Here is a 24440-nt window from a genome sequence, read left to right as displayed (position 1 = left end):
CAGTTGTTAATGAACACAGGGAAGAGAGGGAGAGCATGGAACCGACATCTGTATTTTCATGGACTCTGAAAAGCCATAAAAGCCTTTGAAAAGGGGTGTGAAATTCACTTAATTCATTAATGCAACTTGCTTAGAGGACATATTGTACGTCATCATCCTCTCCCACCGTACCTAGAGCTACGTGCTCACATTTTAATTTAGAAGCTGAATGTAGTACAGCCTAATGCCCTATACAGAATTCTGCATTTGAAAGTATATATTTCATTTCTCATCATTCTAAGTTTGCATTACAGCATATTCAGATTCTGAATGAACTCAGACAGCAAATGACAAATTATGTTGTAATGTCACTGTTTATCAGAAAACTCTCCTTGTTCTATGTACCTGGCGACTCCATTGGAATGGAGGAAATATCACAAGGATGTTGAAGAAAGAATGAGCATTATTTTTCCCGTCCCTCTATTCTGGAGGCCAACGATGTTTGACCTTCTACTTTTTCACACATCTTCCCTCTCTCAGTTATTATGTGTGCCAGATTTCCATTTCACCTGTCATTATAGTACACTTCAAATACGTCTCACACTATTTTGGCAAATTTGACATGCTGCAGTACCAGCACTTACGAGGTGGCCAGAAGAATTAAGTCAAGCCTGTTATGCAGTTAGAGAAACTATCTCAAATATAAGAAGACTAGAAAAAGGAGTGAGTTGGTGGGTGACCTTCTTGTGAGAGCTAGTTTAGAATTAAAGAAAATTGGAAAGTAGGTGGTCAGCTATCTGAGAATGGTTTAGCCCATGCCTTAATTATAAGAAGCTGATACAGCAGGAACATCCTAAGAATTTGAGAATCCATACCTAACATGGAAGCTTCATTTTTAAAAAAATAAATAAATTAACTAACACTTACATCCTGGTCATAGCCTTTCCCTCCTCTTCTCTGGGTCTCACCCTCCCTCCCTCTTCCTCTTATCAACCCCATACTCCTCAGAAAATGGGAGCCCCTCCTTTACCAACATCAAGTCACATCAGGACTGAGCACATCCTCCTCCCCTTTTTCCTGGTGAGGCAGCCCCACCAAAGGGAAGTGATCAAAAAGCAGGCAACAGAGTCCATGTCAGAGATAGCCCCTGCTCCCCTTACTAGAAGACCAAACTACTCACTGGCTACATCTGTGTAGGAGGCCTAGATACAGTCTGTGCATGGTCCTTGATTGGTGCTTCGGTCTCCTTAAGCCCCCTCCCCACCAGTCCTAGTTGGCTCTGTTGGTTTTCTTGTGGAGCTCCTGGCCCCTCCGGGTCCTTCTAAATAGCCTTCCATCCACTCTTCCACAAGACTTCTTCTGCTCCAACCAATGTTTGGCTGTGAGTCTCAGCATCTGTTTCAATCTGATCGTGGGTGAACCTTCCAGGGCACAGCTATGCTAGGCTCTTGTTTACAAGCATGCAGAGTATTGTTAATAGTGTCTGGGGTTGGCTCTCTCACATGTGGTGGGTCTCAGGTTGGGTCAGCCTTTCGTTGCACATTCCCTCAATCTCTGCTCTATTTTTATCCCTGCACATCTGGGTGAGGCAACCCAAACCCAAAAAGACATGCATGGTATGTACTCACTTATAAACAGATTTTAGCCATATAGTACAGTATAAACACACTACATTTCACAGACCCAAAGAAGTAAGTAAAAAGGGGGACTCACGGGCGGTTGCTTAAATCTCATTCAAATGGTGAACTAGAACAGACAGCAGAAGCGGTTGAAGAGAAGGAACAGGATAGGAGCGGGAGCAGGGAGAGAAATGAGGATGTAGATCAGACCTGGGGAGAGCAAGAGCAGGAGGACAAAGGGCTGGCAGAGAGAAGAGAAACCACTGTAGGAGCATCTCTGTGACAAGCTGGAGACCTACCACAGGTAGGCTCCTGGAAGGATATGGGGGTGACTATAGCTGAGAATTCTCGTTGCAGGGGTCATGAAGTCTAGAGTCCACCTTCTAGCTAGACAGGACTCCCAGTGGAGGGATGGGGACAGCAACACATCCACAAAAGATTCCACCCGAAATTGACCCGCCTACATGGTGAAGGGCGGCTTCATCTGGATAGCTGTGAGGAATTCGCTCAGCTGCATTGGTGAGCCCTAGAGAGCCAGTGCAATGCAGAGTTGGAAAGATCTGAGAATTTTCTCCATTTCATGCTTGCAGCTCTTTCACAGGCTGCAGGAGTCAGGTTGCTGGGGAGAAGGGCTGGCAGAAAGAATATAACATTGATAGTCCACATAATCATACCAACAATGTGAAAGACGGGAGGCCACACCAAAGACATGTATGACTAAAGGTTGCCAAGACAACAGGAGAAAAGATACAGGGGCAGGCAGAAAAAAAGGTTCTCGTACTGAGACAACTTGAGCACAAGACAAAAATCTTTATGTTCCAACAATCATTATGGCTATTTACTTTTGTTCCTGTTAGATTTAAGAATAACACGCTTCTGTTAGTCAAATTGCAAGTTTCATTAGCCAGCATTATGAAGTTTCTGTCAGGGTGGACTCAGCATCTATCTTGATGGAGACTTAGTGTGTGGAACATTAGATTCTGTAAAGGAAGAAAGTGACCAAGACTGAGAGAATTGCTGATCCCCGCAGTGTTGTTTGTTCCCATACGGAGATAGAACTGGCACTATCCCCAGGTAGACACATTCTCGACTGTGCTTTCATAACAATGTGACCAACAGAAGATCTGTGTCAAGAATGAGACTATTAAATATAATGGTCAAGTATTCATTTCCTATTTGAAATTGATCCTGGAATAGCTCCAACTACCATATTTAGAACATCAGATTGTGGGACTGCATGTCTGACAAACAGACTACAGGGTTTTTTCCCTTCCTGCCTGGGAAACAGGGTGCTTTAGGTAGGAAGGGTTACAATGGTGTTTTCTAAGTAGAAATGAACATATTTGTATAGGGGTAGAGAAGATTATTCGATGCAGATATGGAATTTTGGTTCCGCTCTCTTCTCATCCTCTCATGTGCCTTACAGAAAGAGAAAATAAGCCACTATCTGCAGCATTTCATGTCTCTACGCAGGCCTACGGAAACCTTCCCAGGGACCATTATCGCACACGGCTGCTTGCATTAATTGCTCAGCAGATGTTCAGCAGCCTCAGCCTTTTTAAGATGTTCAAGCCGGGGTGTGTTGCTGTGAAAGGCAATGCATGATCTGGTTATTCTCCCAAGGAAATGAACTGTCTCCCTTCAGGAATTTACTAGCCTTGTTTTGGTTTTCAAATTCAGTTCCCTGTTTGCTTCCATGGGGGCACAGGTAGGCATTTTCAGAAACTTGAGTGTCATTAGAGGCTGGGTGTTGTTTATCTCCTCCAGTACACTCTCTTTGGGAATTCATTAATTTCTATAGCTAAACTTAGCTAAACTTTGAATGCAGAGCTTATTTTGTTCATAGTTTTTCCCGTGTTCCTTGGAAGCTGTCTGATTTCTCTTGAGGGTCTACCCACACCTGACAGATACGTTTCTGAAATTTTCTTGCAGAAACAAGGGATTGTTAGAGAATTATATCAGCATTGTGTGAGAATAGATGAGAAATAAGGAGCATTTTGTTAAGAAGGTGGATCCGGGTCAGGACTTGAATAAATGCTTTTGGCTTTTAGAAACTTGTTTAGCCTCCAGAGGCTAGAACGTTACAGAACCAGCCAGAGAACTGGACACTTGGAACTGGACTAGAAAGACTAGTGTTTGGGATGAAGTGTGACCTTGCTCACAGTCCGCACTCCCCGCTCACTCCACCCCTATGTCTATTTGTACTTTAAGGCTTAGCTCTATGCCAACATGTGCATGACACCTTCCCAGAAGCCTTTGCCTCATTACCACTCCCCATGTCTGATCTCATCTGCTTTTAAATCTCTTCTGGTGATGGTGATTATGGCTATCTTCACCCTCCTCTTTCTCACACATACTGAGTTCTTGTGAGTGGGGTTCTTAATGTCATGATGTTGTCACCATTACTGAAACCAGCAGAGGACTTGCACATGGCAGGTGCTCAACAAACTTTACTTTTGCAGATAGCCAGGAGCATAATGCATAACCTGGAAAAATATGTATTCATGAGCCAGTCTTCATGGCTGCTCTAGCTGAACACCTGACTATTTTATCCAGTTGGCATTGAGAGAAAACCATTCTCTCTCTCTCTCTCTTTTTTTTATTTTGGATATGATAATTCATATTTACTTGTGTCCTGAGAATGGACAGTTAAAGGGAAAAATCTCACCCACATTCCGTGGAGTTCTGTGTCTCAGAATAAGAGAAGCAAGAAAAGGGGGGGAGGGGAGCAAGAGTCTGATATTGAAAAACGCCTGCATCAAGTACAACTTATTGCTCATTGCTTAGTGCTCTGTTTCATATATATTTTAGAATCTGGATTTCATTGCAAGGAGTGTTTGCTGGGCACTTACTAAGGCTCAAAGTCTGGTGCAAGCCATTTGATTTATATTGTTTATTATAAAAGAATAAACCTGAACCATTAACTAAAAATCACTAAAAGGCATGTTTTGTTTTCATTGCTAAATTGGAATATAATCAGAAGCAGTATGCATTTCAAATTTATCATCTATTCCTCCAGTGCTTCTATCTTCTATGCCTCATTTGGCAATAATTCCTGTAAATTTATAGCACTCGAGAAGCATATATGACAAATTAGGATCCTTGCTCCTGCTACACTGGACAGTGTTGAACCACAAATCCTTGTGTGTTTACACAGGGAACAGGCCAGCAACAATGGACAGGGCATTTACAGGGGAGCCACTGGCTGAAATGATTCTTTAGGTAGTAATTTTAGATAATGGATATAATTATAATTATCTTAAGATAATTATAATTTATAATTATAAAGATAATTCTCTTTTTATAATGGAGAATGTTTTAAGGGCTGTTGCAAACATGGTGATTTCTTTGATGGAGATGTAAAGCTAAGTGGCAGAGCCTCTTGTTTATCAAAGGAGCAATGTTTAGTGGCTTATGTTAGAATTGGTGCCATTAAGGATAACATCTACCAGCAAAGTGGAGTAAGAGGATGAATTTCAGGAGGGAAGATTAAGATACTAAACTGTGAGCTTTAACTTCCCATTTCTGTTGGAAGTTATATTTTGAGACGAGCAAAGTCCACTGGAAGGTGAGTGAGATCTACATCTTAGGGCAGATATTTCAGGCCCCATCAGTTGCTGTATTTTTGGTCCTATGAACACTCATCTGCGGAATTAAAACATTCTTACATTTGGTTGGCATAGGGGAGTAGGAGGAAGTTATTGGCTTGTTGAGGTTTGATGGTAGCGTGAGATAGACAGTAGGACAAAGAAAAGGGCTATTCTGACATATCCCACTCGAGAGCACAATCTCAGATAGATTAATCCCTACTAAAATGCAAAAAAAAATAGAATAAAATCTTTCAAGGCCATTCATATATCACCGAATAATGGGACTTCCATACAAGGCTATAGAAGAGCTGAAATTGACTGGTTCTTTAGACCATTCGGATGGCTAGATCTATTTTTCATGGGTGAAAAAACTGTCTCCAAGCCATAGTGGAAGACATATTACCAATCACCTGTTCCATAGCCTGACCACATTGCAGTTAAACTAAGAAACACCATAAAAATAGAGATCTGAGGTGCTCATTGTCTCGAGTGAGGAGTCCTGTGGGAGACCTAGGAAGTTGCTAATCGAGATCTTACTTTTATATCAGTGTCTCCAAATCATGCTTGTACACCCAGGCCTCTCCCCAGTCTCAACAATACTATAGAAAGCATTTCATAAAAAAAATCCATCTGCAAGGAGGGAAGGTCCAGGACACTCCCTTCCAGCATTAAATCTCATTTACAGCTCCAGACATTTGCTAAAAGAGAAACAAAGGGCTTGTGATGCTAATATAGTAATGAACATCAAAGCCTAATTTCTTGGCATGGGTGGAGGCAGCCTAACAGGCAGAATGGGCATGTAATAGTGAGAGGAAGGAGGTAATAAATGAACTGTTCCTCCAAATATGGGACATACTGTGTCCATAATCAAGAGAAGTGGCCAAAGGCAGCCAAGAGGTGTGGCCAGGAAGCTATTGAAAGTGATTATAACGTGAACTAGAGTCTAAGAGTCATTGGGATTTGAATAGCAAGGATTTTTCTGAGTTAAACAAATGCAATTGTCTATGTGGAATTCGTATGCTAATATGAACAGAAAATGCTACACCCACCCCTCATTCTTTCCACCTATACTTCAGAGATGCAGGGCTTTACTCTTAGTTTTCCATACGTTCTTGGTCTCCTAGAATTTAGGACACATATGATTAAAATTAAAGGATAAACATTTTGCAGAAGAAGAGTCTCAAAACCCATATTAAACAAAATAATAAAACCATACACAATGAGGATAGGTGTTTTCGTTCCTTCCTGTCCATTAGTTGCCTTGTTCAAGAAACTACACTTAGGAAAATCGTCCTTTGTCAAGGGCATATGTGGTTTTGTAATAAACAGTTATATTGGCCTTCGTGCTATTGCCAACTGATTGAAGTTCCTTTGAAGGGGCAGTAAGAAGGTGTCATGGGGACATTGGAGGATTGATATCTCTAGAGTTCAGTCACTAACTCTGGAAGGGTTAGGAGAAAAGGATGAGGGTGGGGAAAAGGTGTAGCTTTCAGCCTAAGTCATGACACTGTGAATTTTGCACTCCAGCTCCATCTTGGTAAAGATGCTTTCCATGTGAGGTAGCAGAAGCCCCAGGCAGGATGTTACAGAAACTACAACGTAGTCGAAGCCACAGCGTAATCGATGCGGATACTCAACTGTAAACTGAAATAAATTGTTGCAATAACATTTTCCATTTAGAGATGAAATTAGCGTGAGTGAAGTTCTTCCACCTTCAATAAATTTATTCTCCTCTTTACTCTTTGATCGCCCAGTTATTATTTACAAGTCATTTATGAGTAAAGCCATGATAATAGTATATTTTATTTCTTTCTAAAATTAAATATTTTTTCCTCTTTAAATAACCAGGTCGTTTCAAAGTAGTTTTAGACAGTCATTAAATCACTGTGGAACTATGATAAGTAATAACAGATGCCAAGAGATGTTAATATATCTTTTCCTCCAATGTGACTAAATGACTGTGACACCTTCATTATATATTTATAATATATGAAAATATGTTATACATATCAAAGATTATATATACACATATATGATGAAGTAACATTTCAGCTTGCAATAGATTCCTGGTTGGTTCCTTTAAGAAGGCTGTTTTCCTTCAGAAGGCCAAGTGCTTTCCTGGCATACACAGGGCCCTTTCTGGACTTGATCCCGACAGCACTTAAACCAGGTAGAGTGGCACACACCAGTGATTCCAGCACTCAGAGGATAGAGGCACAATCACTGGGCTCTTCGTAGTCCAGGAGTCCTCACAGAAGAATGATTTTATGGAGTGAGTATGGAGAAATAGAAAATATATGACTGGCTGGTGGAGCTGCTGGTTTACTGGATCATTCCCAGGGAAAACCCTTTGGTAGAAATTAGTTGGCAGCTTTGGATTGGCTGAGTTTACAGGTTCTTTTTTCTTTTCCATTCAAATATAACATTTACAATGCCAGGGGTTTTGTAGTTTATACGGAAACTCAGGGTTCTGGAGGTGCCCCAGTCCAATGCTTCCCAATCTGCTAAGAGAAGCAGAGGAAGCCTCATGATTAGGATTGTATATTAACTGGAGGGAAAACCGTGATCCAAGGTGGTGAACTACAAATTGAAGCCAGTCTGCTCACTTTTCATTCCACAAATCTTTTCTGTGCTATTGTTACATCACCTTAATCCCTCTGTCAACCCAACTGCATCTACGGTCACCTAGGAGACACTTCTGGACATGTCCATGAGGGACTGTGTAGATTAACTTATGTGAACACATCTGTGGTAGATTACATAAATGAGGTTAGTTGCCGTGTGACGATCCACCTTAGCAGAGCACTGCATTGTGCCGTGGGTTGAAACTCTGGACTGAATAAAATGGGTGAAAGGATTTGAGCACCAGAATCCATGCTATTTCGTGAACATGGGCACAGTGTGGCCAGCATCACTGTTCTTGTCACCATGCTTTCCTCACAGTCATAAACTTCCCCTAGCACAGGTAGCCGAAATAAATGTTTCCATCCTTAGGTTACGCTGGTCAGCCATTATTTCCAGCAAGAGACAAAATAGCTAATACCCTCCCCCCCACACACACATATTCTTTCAAACATTTGGTCTCCACAAATTTTACATTTCAGGTATTAAATATACAGCCTTGGGCCAAGGCTGCTTCAGAGGCAGAAAGGAAAAAAAAACAAACTGAAAATCAGAGTGTGCTTGCTTCGGCAGTTTCTCAAAGCAGTAACATTGGAGGAGAAATGTTTCAAGAAAGTCTCTTGCAGAACAGACCTAAACATTAAAAAGGGTCTGTGGTAGAAAGAGTGTGTGAAAAGTTATGTTGTGGCTAACTGGGCTTCCATCCTGCATGACTGGACACCTTTCACACACTGATATGCAACAGGAATCTCCAGGTGGAGCAATGCCAAAAGTTCCATTCCCCAAACTGACTGCAGCGAGAAACTCTTGCCTCATCTTTCAGAACTCTTTGTGGAGAGCGTACTTTCAGGAATATAGCATACTAATAGGACAGCATAAACTACTGGCTGGGTCTGGTGTGTGGATAACATCACAGTCATTTTCATCTCTTTTGACTTTCACAACTTTACTAAAGTAAAGATAATTCTCACCTGCCTTTTTCAAATGAGGAATTTGAGCTTCTGTAAATTCAGTTAGCCCAAAATGGCAGACCCAGAATTTGATTCTATGGAGAGTTTTTAAGATATCTAGCCCCCCAAAAAGATATCTAGCCCCAACTATGAAGTTTTGATTTTGCTCTCACTTGCAGAGCAATGGCTACGTATTTAACATTTCCTATATGCCAATCACTCTTTTATGGATGTAGTAATAGTTCTGTTATTCTAATTAACCCAGATCCTTGTGAATAGAGTAAAATAATTCAAAGCATTGTCAAGTTCCTCATAGGGTTTTAGAAATGGCATGTGAGCACAGGCATGGGATGTCCAATCACCTGGAGTAATGCTTGTATTCATGTTATACACTGTGCATTTAAAATGGCCAAAACCTTTTCAGAGCCTTTTTTCTTTACATCTGCCTTGTTGATGCTGCAGCTGGAGATGGACTAATTTATGCTAATTCCACACAACAAGCCCAAATCCACTTATTCCTAGTCTCCACTCCTTAGCAAAGCATGTAAACACACCTGAATATTGGGAAAATTAAGATTTGTGAGTCTGGCTGTGTGGAGCAGTAATAAACACCTTTATATGCAGGCACGGATTAGCAAGCAGAAGCTACACAAGGAACACAATCTCCCCACTGCTGTTGGTTCTTTGCTACTCTTCTGCCTCCAAGGAGTAGCTATGAGATGTAGAACTGGGGGATGAAATGGATAGCACATTGTAGAACTCAAAATATAGAAACTAATATTCTCCAAAGAAGGTGATAATTATGCAACAATATTAATGCTGCTTCCTTAAAAATGATGATCTGAGTGTGAATGATAGAAGCCTGGAAAAGTCAGCGGAGAAAGTAGAGACACAATGGGAGGTGGAAGCAAGGATCAGTAAAATGGCGTCCAGGTGTGTCGAGTGTGCACGCATGTGTATGTGTGTTTCCATTCATCTGAGTAAGAACAAAGTTAAGGTAATTCCCTCTTACTATCTTCCATGTATTTCGAACATTGCACAAGGCTTTGTGGCACACACCTTTAATCTTTGCACTTAGGAGATAGGCAGAGGCAGGAAGAACTTTGTGAGTTTGAGGCCAGGCTGGTCTGCATAGAAAATTTCAGGAGAGCCAGGGCTATATAGAGAGACTCTGTCTCAAGAGGAAAAAATATTAACAAAAAATGTCAAGTGTTAAGTAAGCTCTGTGGTTTTCTTGGCTACACCTCACTTCTGTTCTGCTTGTGCTCTTGCTTGATATACAGACTTTCACTTCATTCATGCCTCTGACTGTCCTCATCATCCATGAACCCCTGGACCACCATTTGTTCACTGAAAAGTTAATGGTTTACCTTATGTTACCTTTACGTTATATTCTTATTCCTTTCATGTGATACTGATATTGTGATACAAAGAAGGATGAGGTGGAGGAGGCAGCTTAAAAACAATACAGTGGTTGAGCTTGTGGGCATTGTATACAAATATGGAGATAACAAGATTGGTTGTGAGATGACAGTTGTTATATCATCTGTCTGTTGTCTGTCTGTCCATGACTCGTCTCTTCACACACATATGTATCTCATCAAAGTTTAAATGTGTAAGATCTAGGATCCTGAGTTCTCCTTCTAAAGCATAGTATTCTAACTCATGTCACTTTTGAATTTTCTTCCTATGCCATCTACTACCTTGGGCCTAACCCCTTCCTGAGAAATGTTCTTTTTAGTTTCTTGGATTTTTACACCAGATGGGGCATATAACATTGTGGATATTTGTGTGTGTTTGAATGGCTCAGATTTGAGTCTCTCTCTCTTTCTCTTTCTGCATTAACTAGTTGACATCCTGTCGAGTGGCCTTCAGCTCTGAGTACTTAATTGCTTTTGTTTGTGTCATGTGATTGACAGCCCCTTTCTTCCATCTGTTAAAAACAGGCAGGAGAAATCTTAACAACAAGTGTTCTTTTCCCCCGTGATAGTCTAACAATAGCAACATGCACTCAGATGCGTTTCTGGGCTTTGTTGATAGCACCAAAGGCTTCATTCTCTTAGTTTGAGTGTCAAGTGCCTTGGCTCTGGGTGTTTCACTGCACTGAGGCTGCTCTGTTGGCTCTCACACCAGAGAGGACATGCTCCTCTGCACCAAGCTGCTGGGCTTCCAGAGGCGAGAGAACAAGCGTGTTCCTTATATTTAGTGTCTGTAAGAGTGGATCTTCCTGAATAAATTAAGCCCATTTTCTAAGAAAGAAGCTTAAGACTTTTAATTTGAATTTACTTTATAGTCATACAAAATATGCTTTCTAGTATTTGCTGAAATACAATCTTTCAAAAATCAGAAAGAGCAGATGCAACCACGGGTCTTGTCTGAAACCATTAATATTGTAGTCATTTACTCTTGAACTTTTCTGCTTGGATGACCAGACCATCACCCTCTTTGCTGTCGACAGAGAAAAGTCATAGAAAAGGTGTTTAAAGGTCACCTGCATTTCTGGGTATCGGACTTTGCTTAAATTGATGGAAGGTAAAGGTCACTGTCCATGCTTCCACAAGGTACAGGCGGATTGTTTTCAGGCTTGAGCTATACCACATTTGTTGAATGTCAGTTCTTGATATGGTAAAAATTAATTGCAAACAGTCATTACAAGTGCAAGAAGTTTGACCCTGAAGAATAAATTTGGAGTTGGGGAGAGATGTTTCCTAGAATTGCCCTGTAAAGGAAACTCAGACAGGAGGTCTTTTGCATGCAGAGATTTCAGCTTTGTGAGGAAGTTCGTGCGCTTGAGGTGCTGGTGTTCCTGGGGTAGAGTGCCATGAATTTTAGAATTGTAGAGCCCATTGCATGGAACACCTCTTCCCCATCATCAGGGCATTGACCTTTTCAAGCATTAACTTATTAGCTTTGTGTGTTCATAAAAACAACAAAATAAAAGAGCAAAACAACAGAAGCATGCTCCATAGCAGCTTTCCAGTTCTGTGTCCTGAAACTTTCAAGGTAGGGACATATATAGCTAATCCTTCACACTGACACAGAAGCAAACATAAACTCATTCACACACACACACACACACACACAATTCCTATTTATAGTTTGACTGCTTTTCCACTGTGCTTAGTGAGAAAAGCTAACGCACAATGCATAGGAAAATAATAATAAGAAGAATAAGAAGAATAACAACATTAACACCACCACCAATGTAGAGCATCGCTGACTAGAATAGCTAGGCTTACCATGTTTCTATCTAACAGCAGTGTGGAAGCACACCCACAGAGCCGCTCTGGCACACCTTTTTAGTATAGTACTAAGTAGATAACATAAAACATTTAATGTTTTATTTTAAAATAAGGTTATTAAGGTGCTTTTACCAGCCAGACACAGTGGCACATGCCTGTGATCCCAGCACTTGGGGAGACAAAGACAAGCAGATCTCTGTGAGTTTGAGGCCAGCCTAGTCTACAAAGCAAGTCCAGGACAGCCAAGTCTACAAAGAGAGACTCTGTCTCAAAAAAAAAAAAAGAAAAGAAAAGAAAAGAAAAAATAATAGGCAATTTTAAGGGCTCTGAGCACATTGATGGTGGGCTTACCTAGGCAGCATGGAGTATGTTAGAATTTATCAAGATGTTTCCCATCAATAACACTATTGTCTAATTAATAATAATGACAGCACCAACAGTTTAGTAAGAGAAAATATTAATAAAGAGATAGAAAAGCAGGTATAGTAGATACAACACAGCCATCCAGTGAGGTGTGTGCTTCTCTTAGAGCTACATATGATGCTTTAAAGTGAGGCAACCAGCCCAAGTCTGTACAGTTAGGAATGGGCTGAGTAGAGCAAGGGCCTCGGCTGTTTTTCCTTGTTCCACTGTAGCGCTTGGCTAGACCAGCTGGAGCATTCTGGGGACTGGGGCACACTCAGATGCCGGCTTAGCTGTGGGCCATCCATCGTGCCTGCATAGCCCACAGGGTCTCCTGTGATTTACCAAGCTTGTCTGTCGACCAATATGTTCCTGCTCAAGTCTCTGCTAATGTCTGTGCTTTGTTTATTCCTCTAGCTCCACTGGTGGACCTCACGCCAACCCACAGTGGATCCGCCATGCTGATGTTGCTCTCGGTGCTGTTTGTGGGGCTAGCCGTATTCGTCATCTACAAGTTTAAAAGGTGTGTGGTCACTCTTCCATCCCCCTCGCCCCCCACCTCTTTCCTCTTTCTGACAGGTTCAGAAGCAATAAACCATAGTGAACCTCACCTCTGGTACAGAACAGTGATGCTTTCTGTTAATGTTCTAGGAAGATCCCGGGGATTAATGTTTATGCCCAGATGCAAAATGAGAAAGAACAAGAGCTGACCAGTCCAGTCAGTCACAATGAGAGCAGGGCCAGTGTTCCTCACCCTGACCTCAGGAGGCCTGGCCAGCTTGTAGATGAGAAGGTGGAATCACAGATTCTAGGTAAATGGTGCCGGTGGTCCCCCGCTGCTCAGGCTGAGTAGTTGACACTAACCACCCTCTAACCCCTTGCTGGCTTCACATAACCACTTTTTTCCTGCTCTAACACACTTGAGAGAAACAGCTAAGATGCCCCTTTCTTGCTCTTTTTTAGCTTTTTTCCCTCTCTATTAAATTTTCCCGTTTAAAAAAAAAAATCTATTTCTAAAATACTAAGCTCCAGAAGTATATGAGCAACGAGCATAGTCTTTTCGCTAATGCCATTTAAGAAGGAAAAGCTTCAGAGTCTGGGAGAGGTGGGCAGAAAGTCAGGAGGTAAACAAGGTGTGGATTGTACAAAACATAGCAGTCTCTACCACAGACAATTCTAAGAACGCCAGATAAGCCTGCCATATGGACATTGGCTAACCCAACCATATAGGGAGGGGTTTTTGTTGTTTTGTTTCATTTTAGTCCAGTGGCTGCCTTGAAACTATCACCCTGAAAATGTGGAAACTGAGAACATGAGGACAAGGGGGCAGGCAGTTTGCAGAATACTTAGTATTTGGGGGTGCTGAGAGACCAGTTGGAGAGTTAGACTGCAGAGGGGCAGACAGATGCCTTCCTCTGTTTTGACTAGAAGTTTTGACAACAGATGTCAGTGCAGGTTTATTTGCTTGTGATCTAAACATGAGAGTCTGATACCTAGCTGGAGTAAGCCTAAAGCTCAGTTGGTAAATATTATGATATTATGAAAGTTTTTGACAACTCTGACAAACTCATGAAGCCACCACGGCCAAATCCTTTCCCTCTTTGGGCCATACTGTCTGTGGCTTACTGAAATGGAGAAATTATATTATAGTTCATGCTTCATGCTAATGTTGTGATGCCAGATCACCTACACGGCCTTTATATAAAAGACTTCTAATCTGTTACTTGGAAAAAAGTTTGCAGATGGAAAGAGAATCCTCTCTTAAATGGATAAGAGAGAGGTCTGTGGCTGTATTAGAGGAAGTTTAAATGCAATGAGTAGCACTAGCCGGAGATAATAATAACAACTGCAGCCACATCTGGTGTCCAATTTTCACAGTTCATTTTCTTTCATTTGGAGAAGCCAGGGTAATAAAAAGGCACAATAGCTTTGGGTTAAAAAGTATAGAAGCTTTTCTGTCTTCCTGTCCAGAGTAACACCACATAATCTGTCTATTCGCCTCTAAAGCATCTGAAATGCTGCATTATTTAGGGGGTTGTTTGGTTCTCTGTCTCCATTTCTGTGTGGTATGAATCACAGTGGCTCTTTATTAAAGTAGCAATTCTTCCTTCGCTACCAAAATTTTGCTGCACATTGCAGTCTCTGACACCTTTCCATTTCCAGTGTCATTAAATGAGTAAGTGTTACACGTTTTCTCTTAGGAGAGTAGCTTTACCCTCCCCTCCCTCCCCTTCTGCTCAACCCGGCGACTCATCTCTCCGATTGCAAAGACCAAGACAAGCCACTCCACCTTCATCGCCAAAGCGGGGATCTGCTGGGGCACAATTTGCCATTTAAGAAAAGACCCCAAAGGCTACAGGAGGCCCGCTGATCAGAAGAGAATTTCACTCTTGTCAAGTACATCTTCCTTCGTGACCACTAACTTTATGGTTTTTTTTTTCTTCTGTTGTTCTGTTTCCTATTTTGCCAGGAAATATTTCCATAGTTGCTGAGAATCAAAGCACAAAAGAAATCCCTACCTATGTAAATGTTTGAATGAAGGACGCCAGTAAAACAAACAAAAAATAAAATAAATGCAATCAAAATCTAAAATAACAAATAACACTCACTGCATTGGGACGTTTAAATTCTTCAGACACAGACAACAAGGGTTTTTAGCTTTAAGCCTGTGCATGTGGACAATACCTTGAGAACACGTTTGGAGGGGCAGTGTACAGGTGCTCTATTTTAATGGAAAACACTCCCCTCGCCCTCTCTTCTCTTTTTCTGATCGGTCGTGTTTATAGAAAATTCATAACGTATACAGGCCAAGGAAATCTGCATGTATTTTTTTGGAAATATTCTTGGCTCTAGACTTAACACCTATTTTAGCACTATGGGCTGATGGTGGATTAGCCATCTCCAGCCTTTTCCTAAGACACAAAGACATGCACAGAGCTCTGAAACCCTGAGCTGCTTCTCTGTTTTGCTTAGTGTCACTTTTCGTTTCTAAGTTAGTGTTAGTGGCTCTGTTGGTCAGCAGTGACCAAAGGCTGCTTTCTCTCCGTTCTCTGTGGCCACAGGGACGAAGATGCTAGTTAAAGATTCATATCCATGTATGCAGGTTCAATAGGAACATAAGAGGGCCTGGGAAGCAAAGCATCTCAGAAATGGACCTTTGTTTCCTGCTCAACTTTTCTCCTTGACACTTTCCCTATTCCTGCCCCAAGTAATATAAAAACAAAGACAACAAGTGGGAATTTTTTTCCCCAGTAGTTACTTGTTCTCCTACCTTCCCATCTGTTTGCCATCCACATGTGGACTTGTTCTCTTTACATCCTTTAGTTGTTTCCTCCTTATCTCCCATTATCTTTCCACTCCTCTCATTTTTTTCTCCTCAAAGGTGTTGCTAGATTTTGGATATTTCACCTCATACTTCCTAAATGTGGTCCAGCTTATGGCACCCCTGACTCCTCTCAAGTCTTCAGCTCTCTCAATTTTGTACACTCCCACGCATGCCAGGTTTCCTGTGCTCTGGCCAGGCTGCAGCCTGCCCAGCTGGCTTCAGTTACATTTCTCCTTTATCTCTTCCTCTAGAATATCCCTTTGCCAAATACCTCTGTCTTGCCAACCTGGAAACGTAAACTGTACATAAAACAGTTGACACACGCAAAGCAATCAAACCTGGAAAGGAAAGCATATAGATGAACAGTGCTTGTTTGGGCAATTCACAAAAACTTAGGTGGTCCGATTCCAGGAGATTCTCTTGAGAAAAGTTTTGACGGTGTGACTATCATGCAAGGAAATATCTTCTGTGATAGCTGCTGTAATCTGATATATTCTCTCTTGAGTAACCACATTTGTAAAATAAAACTGATATTTAACCAGAAGGAGAAGCAGGTTCATGGGATTAATACATAAGTGCTGGAAAGCATATACAGGTCAATCTTCTCGTATATTGCGATGAGGTTTTGACCATGTAAGATGATATCACTGCTTCCGTGTGTGTTCTCTTACCTTCAATTGTCATGGCATTTATGAAGAAAAAATATCAATATAAAGGAAGAATAGCTGCTTACAGCAAAGTAAGGCTCACACCCTCATGGCCTCAAAGCAAAAGAAAACCAGTTTTCCCAGAAGAATCATGAAAGAAGCCCAGAAAGAGGAGCAGAGCTTGTGCTCCTGTTCAGGTCCTTTTAATGACTGACGTCCCTTCACTACTGTGAACTGGGAAAGCCCATATTCAAGTTGGGATGAAAGATATTCTGGTAAACCACTTCTAGAACCTAGCCTCCTTCTTGGCTATGTCCCAAAGCCAACAACAGGGTATTGTCCAGGGCCTTGGTGTATTCCAGTAATCAGTATGACCCCTGCCCTGTATGGCTGATTCAGTGATCAGATGACCCCTGCCTTGTATGGCTGAAGCAAGGGGAAAGTAGGAAAGCAATTGCCAGAGGCTAATCAGTCAGAAACCTTGATGGTAGAGGGTGTCCCATGTGAATTAGCATAGTCAATTTTTCCTGGGAAGTAATCAATCAATTCTCAACCTTCCAAGCTTCCTATCTCATAGGAAACATTTTCATTGATTCTCTTCAGCTGGAGTCTTCCATATTTAGTCTGGAAGAGAAAGTATTTGGAAACCAAAATAGTTTCGGTTCACTCAAACCAGCACAGGGAATCCTCAGCGTTGCAGTTCAATGTATTCTAATTTAAAAAAAAAATCATTATTAAAAATAAAGAACACTCTTGATCTAGCACAGTGCCTTGCCTAGAATAATATTCTAAAATTATTTGTCAATGAAATGACAGTGAGTGAATGAAGAGACACAGGGAAGAAGGGGCTGTATGTCTTCATTTAAAATAGAGATGAGCATGAGATTCCTGGCACCCTGGGAAGTGACCTAAGTGGTCAGCATTAGATTCAGCCTCTTCAGTGTCCTCATGTGTCTCTCTCCTCAAGCTCCCTCCCACCTGTAGGTGATTGGTGAGGCAAGGCACTGCTTAGAGAGGACCTCATGGTTCCTACAACTTTGACTAGAGGCTCTCAAGGTGTGATGCCTAAGACAACACTATCAGTGTCACCTGTACTTGTGTGAAATGCAGTTTCAAATCAGGCTAAAACAGACCTTGCTGTTTTTTTTTAAATTCTAGGGAATCAATAGTAATGTTTTCTGCTTATGGGTCATGGTGGTCCCAAACGTCTGTTTGAACAAGTCATCCAGATGATTATGATATAGGCTCAAGTTTGAGAATCACCATACCAGGCCTGGCAGCTGATTCCTGATGAGAAAGTAACATTGAGAACCTACAAATGGGAGGGACCCAAGTGCCTACCTCTCACTAATAGCAGGTGCAAACACAATGAGGAGTTTGGTGGACTTAAGGCCAAAGGAGTGTAGGGAGGAATACACAGGAGGTAAGATTCGGGGCAAGCTAATAATTAGATAATGCAACATCCTTTAAAAAGCCCGGAGTGCAGACTGTGCATGCTCTATCCTGATCTACCCACCCTCATTTCCCCCTTGCCTTATTCTAATTGGATTCACTGTCCAAATTGCAGAGGTTTGCTTTGCTTTTTTTCAGAAGTTCCAAACAGCAACTCTGAAAGCAATGGGGTGCTTGGCAGCTGTTCTGTGTTTTCCAGGATTCCAACTGAGCATTGAAACCCCTCATTTGCCAACTTATTTTTATAGGAAGCCAATTTAAAAATAAAACAAAAGAAAGTTTTCTTATAGTATTGGAACTACTTCTAATTTTAAAATGACTTTTTTGATGTATTTTTTGTTAAATACTATGTAGTGTAATGTATAATTGCTCTTGTTTATTGCTTTTACAATCATATTTATTAAACAGATAATGTCTCTAAAGTCTTGGTCTCGATGTGTTTATTTAATTCCAAAACATGCTTTAGATTTATTTTTAAATGACATAGTTACAAGATTAATAAATGCTAATTGTGTGAAAATAAATTTAACTCTGAACCCTTGAGATTTTTTTTTACTCACAAACTTCTCTACTTCCTGAATTCCATTTGCACTCTAGTTGATTGTTACAGTTCCTATCACTTTGTTAAAGTGCTGTGTTGCACTTAAACTCACTAAAAAAATACTACTCTGGAATGGGTAATATTTTCATTATTAATTCAATATTTTCAATTCAAAATTTTACACTATTCATAGGGAACATAGCAGTTCAAGACCTTGTAGTTACCAAAGGACAGAACCTGGATGCAATGAGCTGGCACTTGGAGCAATGCTAAGCGATCCTAGGGTAGGGTAGAAAGGGCTTTACATTTGGAACTGGGGTAGGGGCTTCTACATCTGGCCATGCCTGCTGTGCAACCTTGAGCAAATTGCTCCACATACACAGGCTGCAGTGGCTTCCTGCAGATAATGAGGAGGAAGATGACCCCTTCCAGCTTTGACATTCTCGGTGGGTGAGTCATTCCCCAAAGAGTCGCATAGGTGGTTTGAAATTAGTGGAAGATAAAAGTGTGGACTAGATCCAAAGATCTTCAGTCTCTTGGCTTGTCCACGTAATTGAAATCTCACTGCATATATGTTGTTCTTTATATTCGGTCTGCAAATATTAAAACATCCTTTGCCTCCACAGAGGTCTGTTGGGATTAGAATGTTGGTGCCAATTAGCCCCGTTTCAGAATGCATGAGAACCCTGACTATTTTTAGCCTGACTTTAACCTCACAAATCAAGTGCTCTGATTATAGGCCAGAAAGTGTGCTGTTTCTGTCTGTCTAGGTAGGGGTGGTCCATTACTCATGTCAGTCAAGGTGAAGAAAAAAAAAAAATAAGTCGGTGGGTTCTTCCTACACCGACTCTCTCTTTCTCTCGGGCCCGTGGCGCCGGCAAGATGGGCAAGTGTCGTGGTCTCCGTAGGCCTCAGGAAGCTCCGCAGTCACCGACGGGACCAGAAGTGGCATGATAAACAATACAAGAAAGCCCACTTGGGCACAGCCCTGAAGGCCAATCCTTTTGGGGGTGCCTCTCATGCAAAGGGAATTGTGCTGGAAAAAGTAGGAGTTGAAGCCAAACAGCCAAATTCTGCTATCCGGAAGTGTGTGAGGGTGCAGCTGATCAAGAACGGCAAGAAGATCACAGCGTTCGTGCCCAATGACGGCTGCTTGAACTTCATTGAGGAAAACGATGAAGTTCTGGTTGCTGGATTTGGTCGGAAAGGTCATGCTGTAGGTGATATTCCTGGAGTCCGCTTTAAGGTTGTTAAGGTAGCCAATGTGTCTCTCTTGGCCCTGTACAAAGGCAAGAAGGAAAGACCAAGATCGTAAATGTTGACAATGGAAACACAGTAATAAATTTTCATATTCTGAAAAAAAAAGTCCCTATTTAATTTACATAGAAGTGATTAAAAACAGTATTTGTTGCCTAAAAAGCCGAAGAATCATCATGCCAGCACAGAATAGATAAATCTCTAGAGAAAGCATGTTCCAAAGCTGGAGGGCCACAGGTATTGTCAGAGTCTTGGGCAACTAAATTGAAGCTGAAGACACAGCACCTGTGTCTGGTTGGAGCGCAAGCCATGCAGGAGACACAGCTAAGGCCAGTAATGCTGCCCAGGGAGAGGAGACTGGAAGAGATGGTCGTTTTCTCAGTCCTGTCCATGTGGGTGCTAGAGCCCATGAGATGCCATGTAGTGAGACAGAGATTAGAAAGGAAGAGCATAAAGAATGAGTTTCAACGACTAGACCAGCAAGTGGCACAACACCCCTGCCAAGTTTAGCCTAAATTAAATGGACAAAGCTCCCTCGGCCCCAGCACAGATTAAATTGTTATGCTCTTCTCTGGCTTGTCTCTCATGCTCACATAGTTAGATGGTGGATACTATGTTTGGGTGAATATATCCTGTTACACCTTTCTTCCCAAACCCAGGGCTCTTTTACAGGAAGACCTGTATTTCAGTTTATTCTTTATATTCCTTCATCATCTAGCACTGGGCATTGCCATTAGGGGGCACTAGATAAATGTTTGATGATACTCAACCCTTGATTTTTAGCAATGTCAGTAAGCCCGTTTTCTTTAGCACTGAGCTCTGAGGTGGCTTCTCTGGCAAGCCTAACCCAGCCAGCACCTCTAATTACATGTCCAATTGCTGTTTGTCAAGACTCAGCACCTCCCTGCCCTTCTTCTCTGCTAGCTCTCAAGCTGCTGTGCTCAAGGAGCTATTCTTAGGAATTAATTTAAGGAAGAATAATTGCTGTTCAGGAAAAAAAAAAAAAAAGAGGAAAAGAGCTAGCTAGAAAGTAGAATAAAAACCAAAGCCCTAAATTTGGTTTCTGAATCATCAATAATTTGTTTGCCAATTTCCAGAGGAAATAATAGAAGTGAGTATTTGAAAATTCAGATTTGAGACAGCAAGGTAAATTTAGAGGGTCAATGTGTTTGTGCATAGCCTGGGAATGACCTGAGTTCAACACGCAGATCCCACAAGGTGGCAGAAGTGAACTGACTCCCAAGTGTAGTGCTCTTACGTCTACATGTTCACAAGCATGCCCACACTTACACACACACAGACGCACACACACAATTATTTAAAAAAAAAATCATCTTTGGATGTTACTTGCATAATAAGAGAATCCCAAAATGATTCCTTGGAAAAACCACAAGGAAATGGCTATTATGCATGTTACAAATGCTGCTTGGAATCTGTGGTTTAGAGTATAGATATGAATTGATCTGCACGTGCAGACATAGCTATGGACAGTGTAAGACAGCTGCCAGTAAGGAAGATATTTTATAGCTGCCTACTATAACATATTTCTATCTTACATATATAGTTTCTAGACACTGAAATGTAAAAGTAACCCATAATAGGCATCTGATTGGGCAGGAATAAGGGAGAGGAGAGTTTTGTCTTTAGAAGCAATAATGTCTAGATGTCCGGGGAACACTTCTCTTAGACCTGAAAGGCTGAAAACTAGACCATCTGTTTGGATAAAAAGTGCATTGCCCCAGTTTTCAAAGTTAACCTTGGGACCACATCACTCAGGAAACAAAAACAATTAGAAATGTTTCTAAGCTTATGGGGAAATAGACTTCCTGTGATCAACAGTTTCCCCTTAGAACTGCTAAAAGGAATAAACACTCAATTTTATTAAGAGGCATGTGTGCTCAATAAAATCATCGCACTCTGCAATACAGCACAATAAACCTTTTCCAAATCACAGAGTGCCACAAGGAAGGTCCGACAAATACCTTCTCATACCTGATAGTCGCATTTCTGGAAATCAAAAAATTAAAACCTAATAAATAGGTATAAACCACATTAAAAAAAGTGAGACAGATTTTCATTTTAAGTAGCACCATAGAACAGTACAATGGACAGTTAAAAAGTAATTTGATTTGGGTTTGGTTCTGTACCTCTAACCCTAACCGTCAGAGGCAGGGGAATCGTCAGTTGCCTTAGCTACTTAAGGAAGCCATCCCATAAGCAAAACAAAGATGAAATACTTGAATCTAGTAGTGAAATCTCTTCTGGCAGCAGAAGAGAAAGTGAATAGAAGAAGACAACTCTCATATCCATCATCATTTTAGCCTGAGACCCAGACATATTAGTGGCAGTCTTACCTGATTCCCACTCCTGGAAGCAGCACACAGCTCGCAGATTTTGCCACAATTCCCATTTGGCAATGTGACTCTGGTCCCAAGAATGTTGAACTATTCTCAGACTCTTTACTACAATGGTTGAACCCACATGTGAGCTTCTCTATGACAAGGCAGGTGATGAGGTTTTAAAGATAAACATACATTTCTAGATAATATAAACATGTCATGAATAATACAAAGGTAATTCAATATTTGTATGTATACCTCCTTAAAATCTTGTTTATATATATTAACAACAGCAGGTATAGAAAACAGACTTAATTAGTGCGTATAAACTAACTAATGACATGGTGACAATCATATTTAACATAGATGGTTTTCATTGAAATTATTTTTCTAGAGGCTGGAGAGATGGTTCAGCAGTTAAGAACATTGGCTGCTCTTGCAGAGGACCTGGGTTCAATTCTCAGCACCAACAAGGTGGTTCACAAGCATCTGTAACTCCAGTTCCGAGAGATCCGACACCCTCTTCTGACCTCCATGGGCACCAGGAACACACGTGGTGCACAGATATACATCCAGGCAAAACACCCACACACATAAAATAAAAATAAAATGATTTTTGTAAAGTATTTGGAGGTATAGGAAAATTTTTGTGAGATGTGAGGAGCAGAATGTAAAATGTCGCGGGGTGAAATGACAGTCTGTATAGACAGTGCAAGGCAAGGGGATATCTCAGTGAAAGAGCTCTCACTTGCCTAAAATCCTCAGTGTTCTGCATTCAGTGTTCTGGATTGCCAGTACTGCCATACATGTGAATATATACACTTATAAAGAAGGAAGACTAAATGAAAATCTAAAACAATATTACCCCTGTTTTGTTTTGTTTTTTAAATTTCTAAAACCATGGATGTTTTAATTCCCTTCATCTTTGAAATGTGCATGTAGTCCTCAAACAATCGGACTAAACCTACCTTAAATAGGGTATGAAAGAAATGCTTATAAGGAAATCTATATGCTTATTAAGCCAATAAAATAATTATAAACTGTATATAAAGTTTTTAGCAATGTCACAATTATTGAACTGTGTGATTATTCTCTTTAAAAACAAAAAAATTAAACAACTCTGAATGTCATTTTTAATCAATTGAAATTCAGACTGAGATGAAAATATTACTATGCTGTTTTTGTATCTGTAATCCATGAACTTTCTGGATATATTTTATTCATTTTTAATTAAATTTTTAGGTTATCATACAAAGTAATGAGTTTCACTTTGACCTTTTCTTATATATGTGTCATTATTCTTTGCTATCATTTGTTACCCTCACCCACTATAATGAACTTTCAAGGGCCCCAAATTCTTAAAATATATAATCTTACATTCTATACACACATACATATAGACATTTACATAGAATATGAATAACAAATTTTACAGCATGAAGATGTGTTAGCTAGTTTAAGTAACCATTCATAGCATAATAGGCAAATATAATTGCATATTTATACATTATTTAGGAATATTCACACACATGTGTAACAGTTCTCTGTTGGGGGCCGTGAATTTACAGGTAGTTGTGCTATGTCTTACATTGTTCTGTCTATGCTAACAAAGTGGTTCTGAGGGTTGATTCTCCACTCGTGGCGGTGAGAACCACTGGGAGGAAAGATGCAGCCAGGTAAGCTACGGTGAGGCAGGATGTGGAGTCACTGCAGGCCTTTCCAGTCATCCTGTGGGTACTCGAACGAGCAGCCGTTTCCTTTGTCCCATTTCAGCCACTAAGAAGAGAGCCAAACCTACTTAGTAATAGTACCAAAGTGCTCATAGTGTTTCCCAACCTGAACACACATACACACATGACAAGAGAAGAGACAGGCCCAACCACGTGAGTCATGAAGAACTACAAGGAGGAAATTCCCACTGGCCAGGGCCAAAGCACGGAAGCAGTACTGGCAGTCTAAGCAGAAATAGACTTCATTATCTGTGGAAATCACAGATGTGAGTGGAGGTGGGAATGTTTTAGAACAATGAGCTAGGGACTCAAAATACTACCAAGATTTTAATCCCCTGCACTGGATTTCTGACTGACTTGAAAATAAAGAGATTAAATGCGAAGGTAGAATGAAAAAAAAAATTGTGAATGGAGAATACAATAATGACAGTTAAAAAAAAAACAACTCAGTTATTAAAATGGTATATATCACTTTGTATCCATTATGTTATTTAATCCCTAAAAGGACTTAAGTGGAAGTGGAGTTTGAGGAGCAGGAAGAACTCCCCGTGATCACTGTCAGAAGAGAGTCTCCCCAGTGTGCCTGTTCCCATCAGGGCTTGGCTGTGTGACAGATTAAAGAGCTGCTCAAAGCCATGAGAATCAGTTTCCATCCTCTTCATTCTCCGCTTTTCCTATGGCTTAAAAGCAAGGCAGACGAAGTTGTCCTCAACAATGTGCCTGGCCAAATTTCTGTCTGGGAGAG

General features: G+C 40.9%; 1 protein-coding gene and 1 pseudogene across 6 annotated transcripts in view; both read left to right on the top strand.

Moving 5' to 3' along the window:
- Sorcs1 (sortilin related VPS10 domain containing receptor 1) overlaps positions 1-23004 on the top strand; it is a 512909-nt gene extending 489905 nt beyond the window's left edge. Inside the window, exons 25-27 of one of the 6 annotated variants that reach the window (XM_055591507.1) lie at positions 12822-12927; positions 13056-13216; positions 22360-22531. In XM_055591507.1, the coding sequence (XP_055447482.1) occupies positions 12822-12927; positions 13056-13216; positions 22360-22460 (368 nt within the window). In that variant the 3' untranslated portion in view covers positions 22461-22531. Of the gene's footprint in view, positions 1-12821; positions 12928-13055; positions 13217-14605; positions 18181-22359 lie in introns of those variants that run through there. The other 5 variants (XM_055591509.1, XM_055591510.1, XM_055591505.1 and 2 more) reach the window with 5 other exon arrangements.
- On the top strand, positions 19237-19734 carry LOC129665047 (40S ribosomal protein S23-like; annotated as a pseudogene).
- Positions 23005-24440: the final 1436 nt, after the last annotated feature.

The sequence above is a fragment of the Psammomys obesus genome, unplaced genomic scaffold (genome assembly GCF_907164565.1).
Source record: "Psammomys obesus unplaced genomic scaffold, mPsaObe1.curated_primary_1811, whole genome shotgun sequence".
Classification (NCBI taxonomy): domain Eukaryota; kingdom Metazoa; phylum Chordata; class Mammalia; order Rodentia; family Muridae; genus Psammomys; species Psammomys obesus.
Note: the sequence above shows the minus strand (reverse complement) of the source record. Positions and strands in the feature narration are given on the sequence as shown.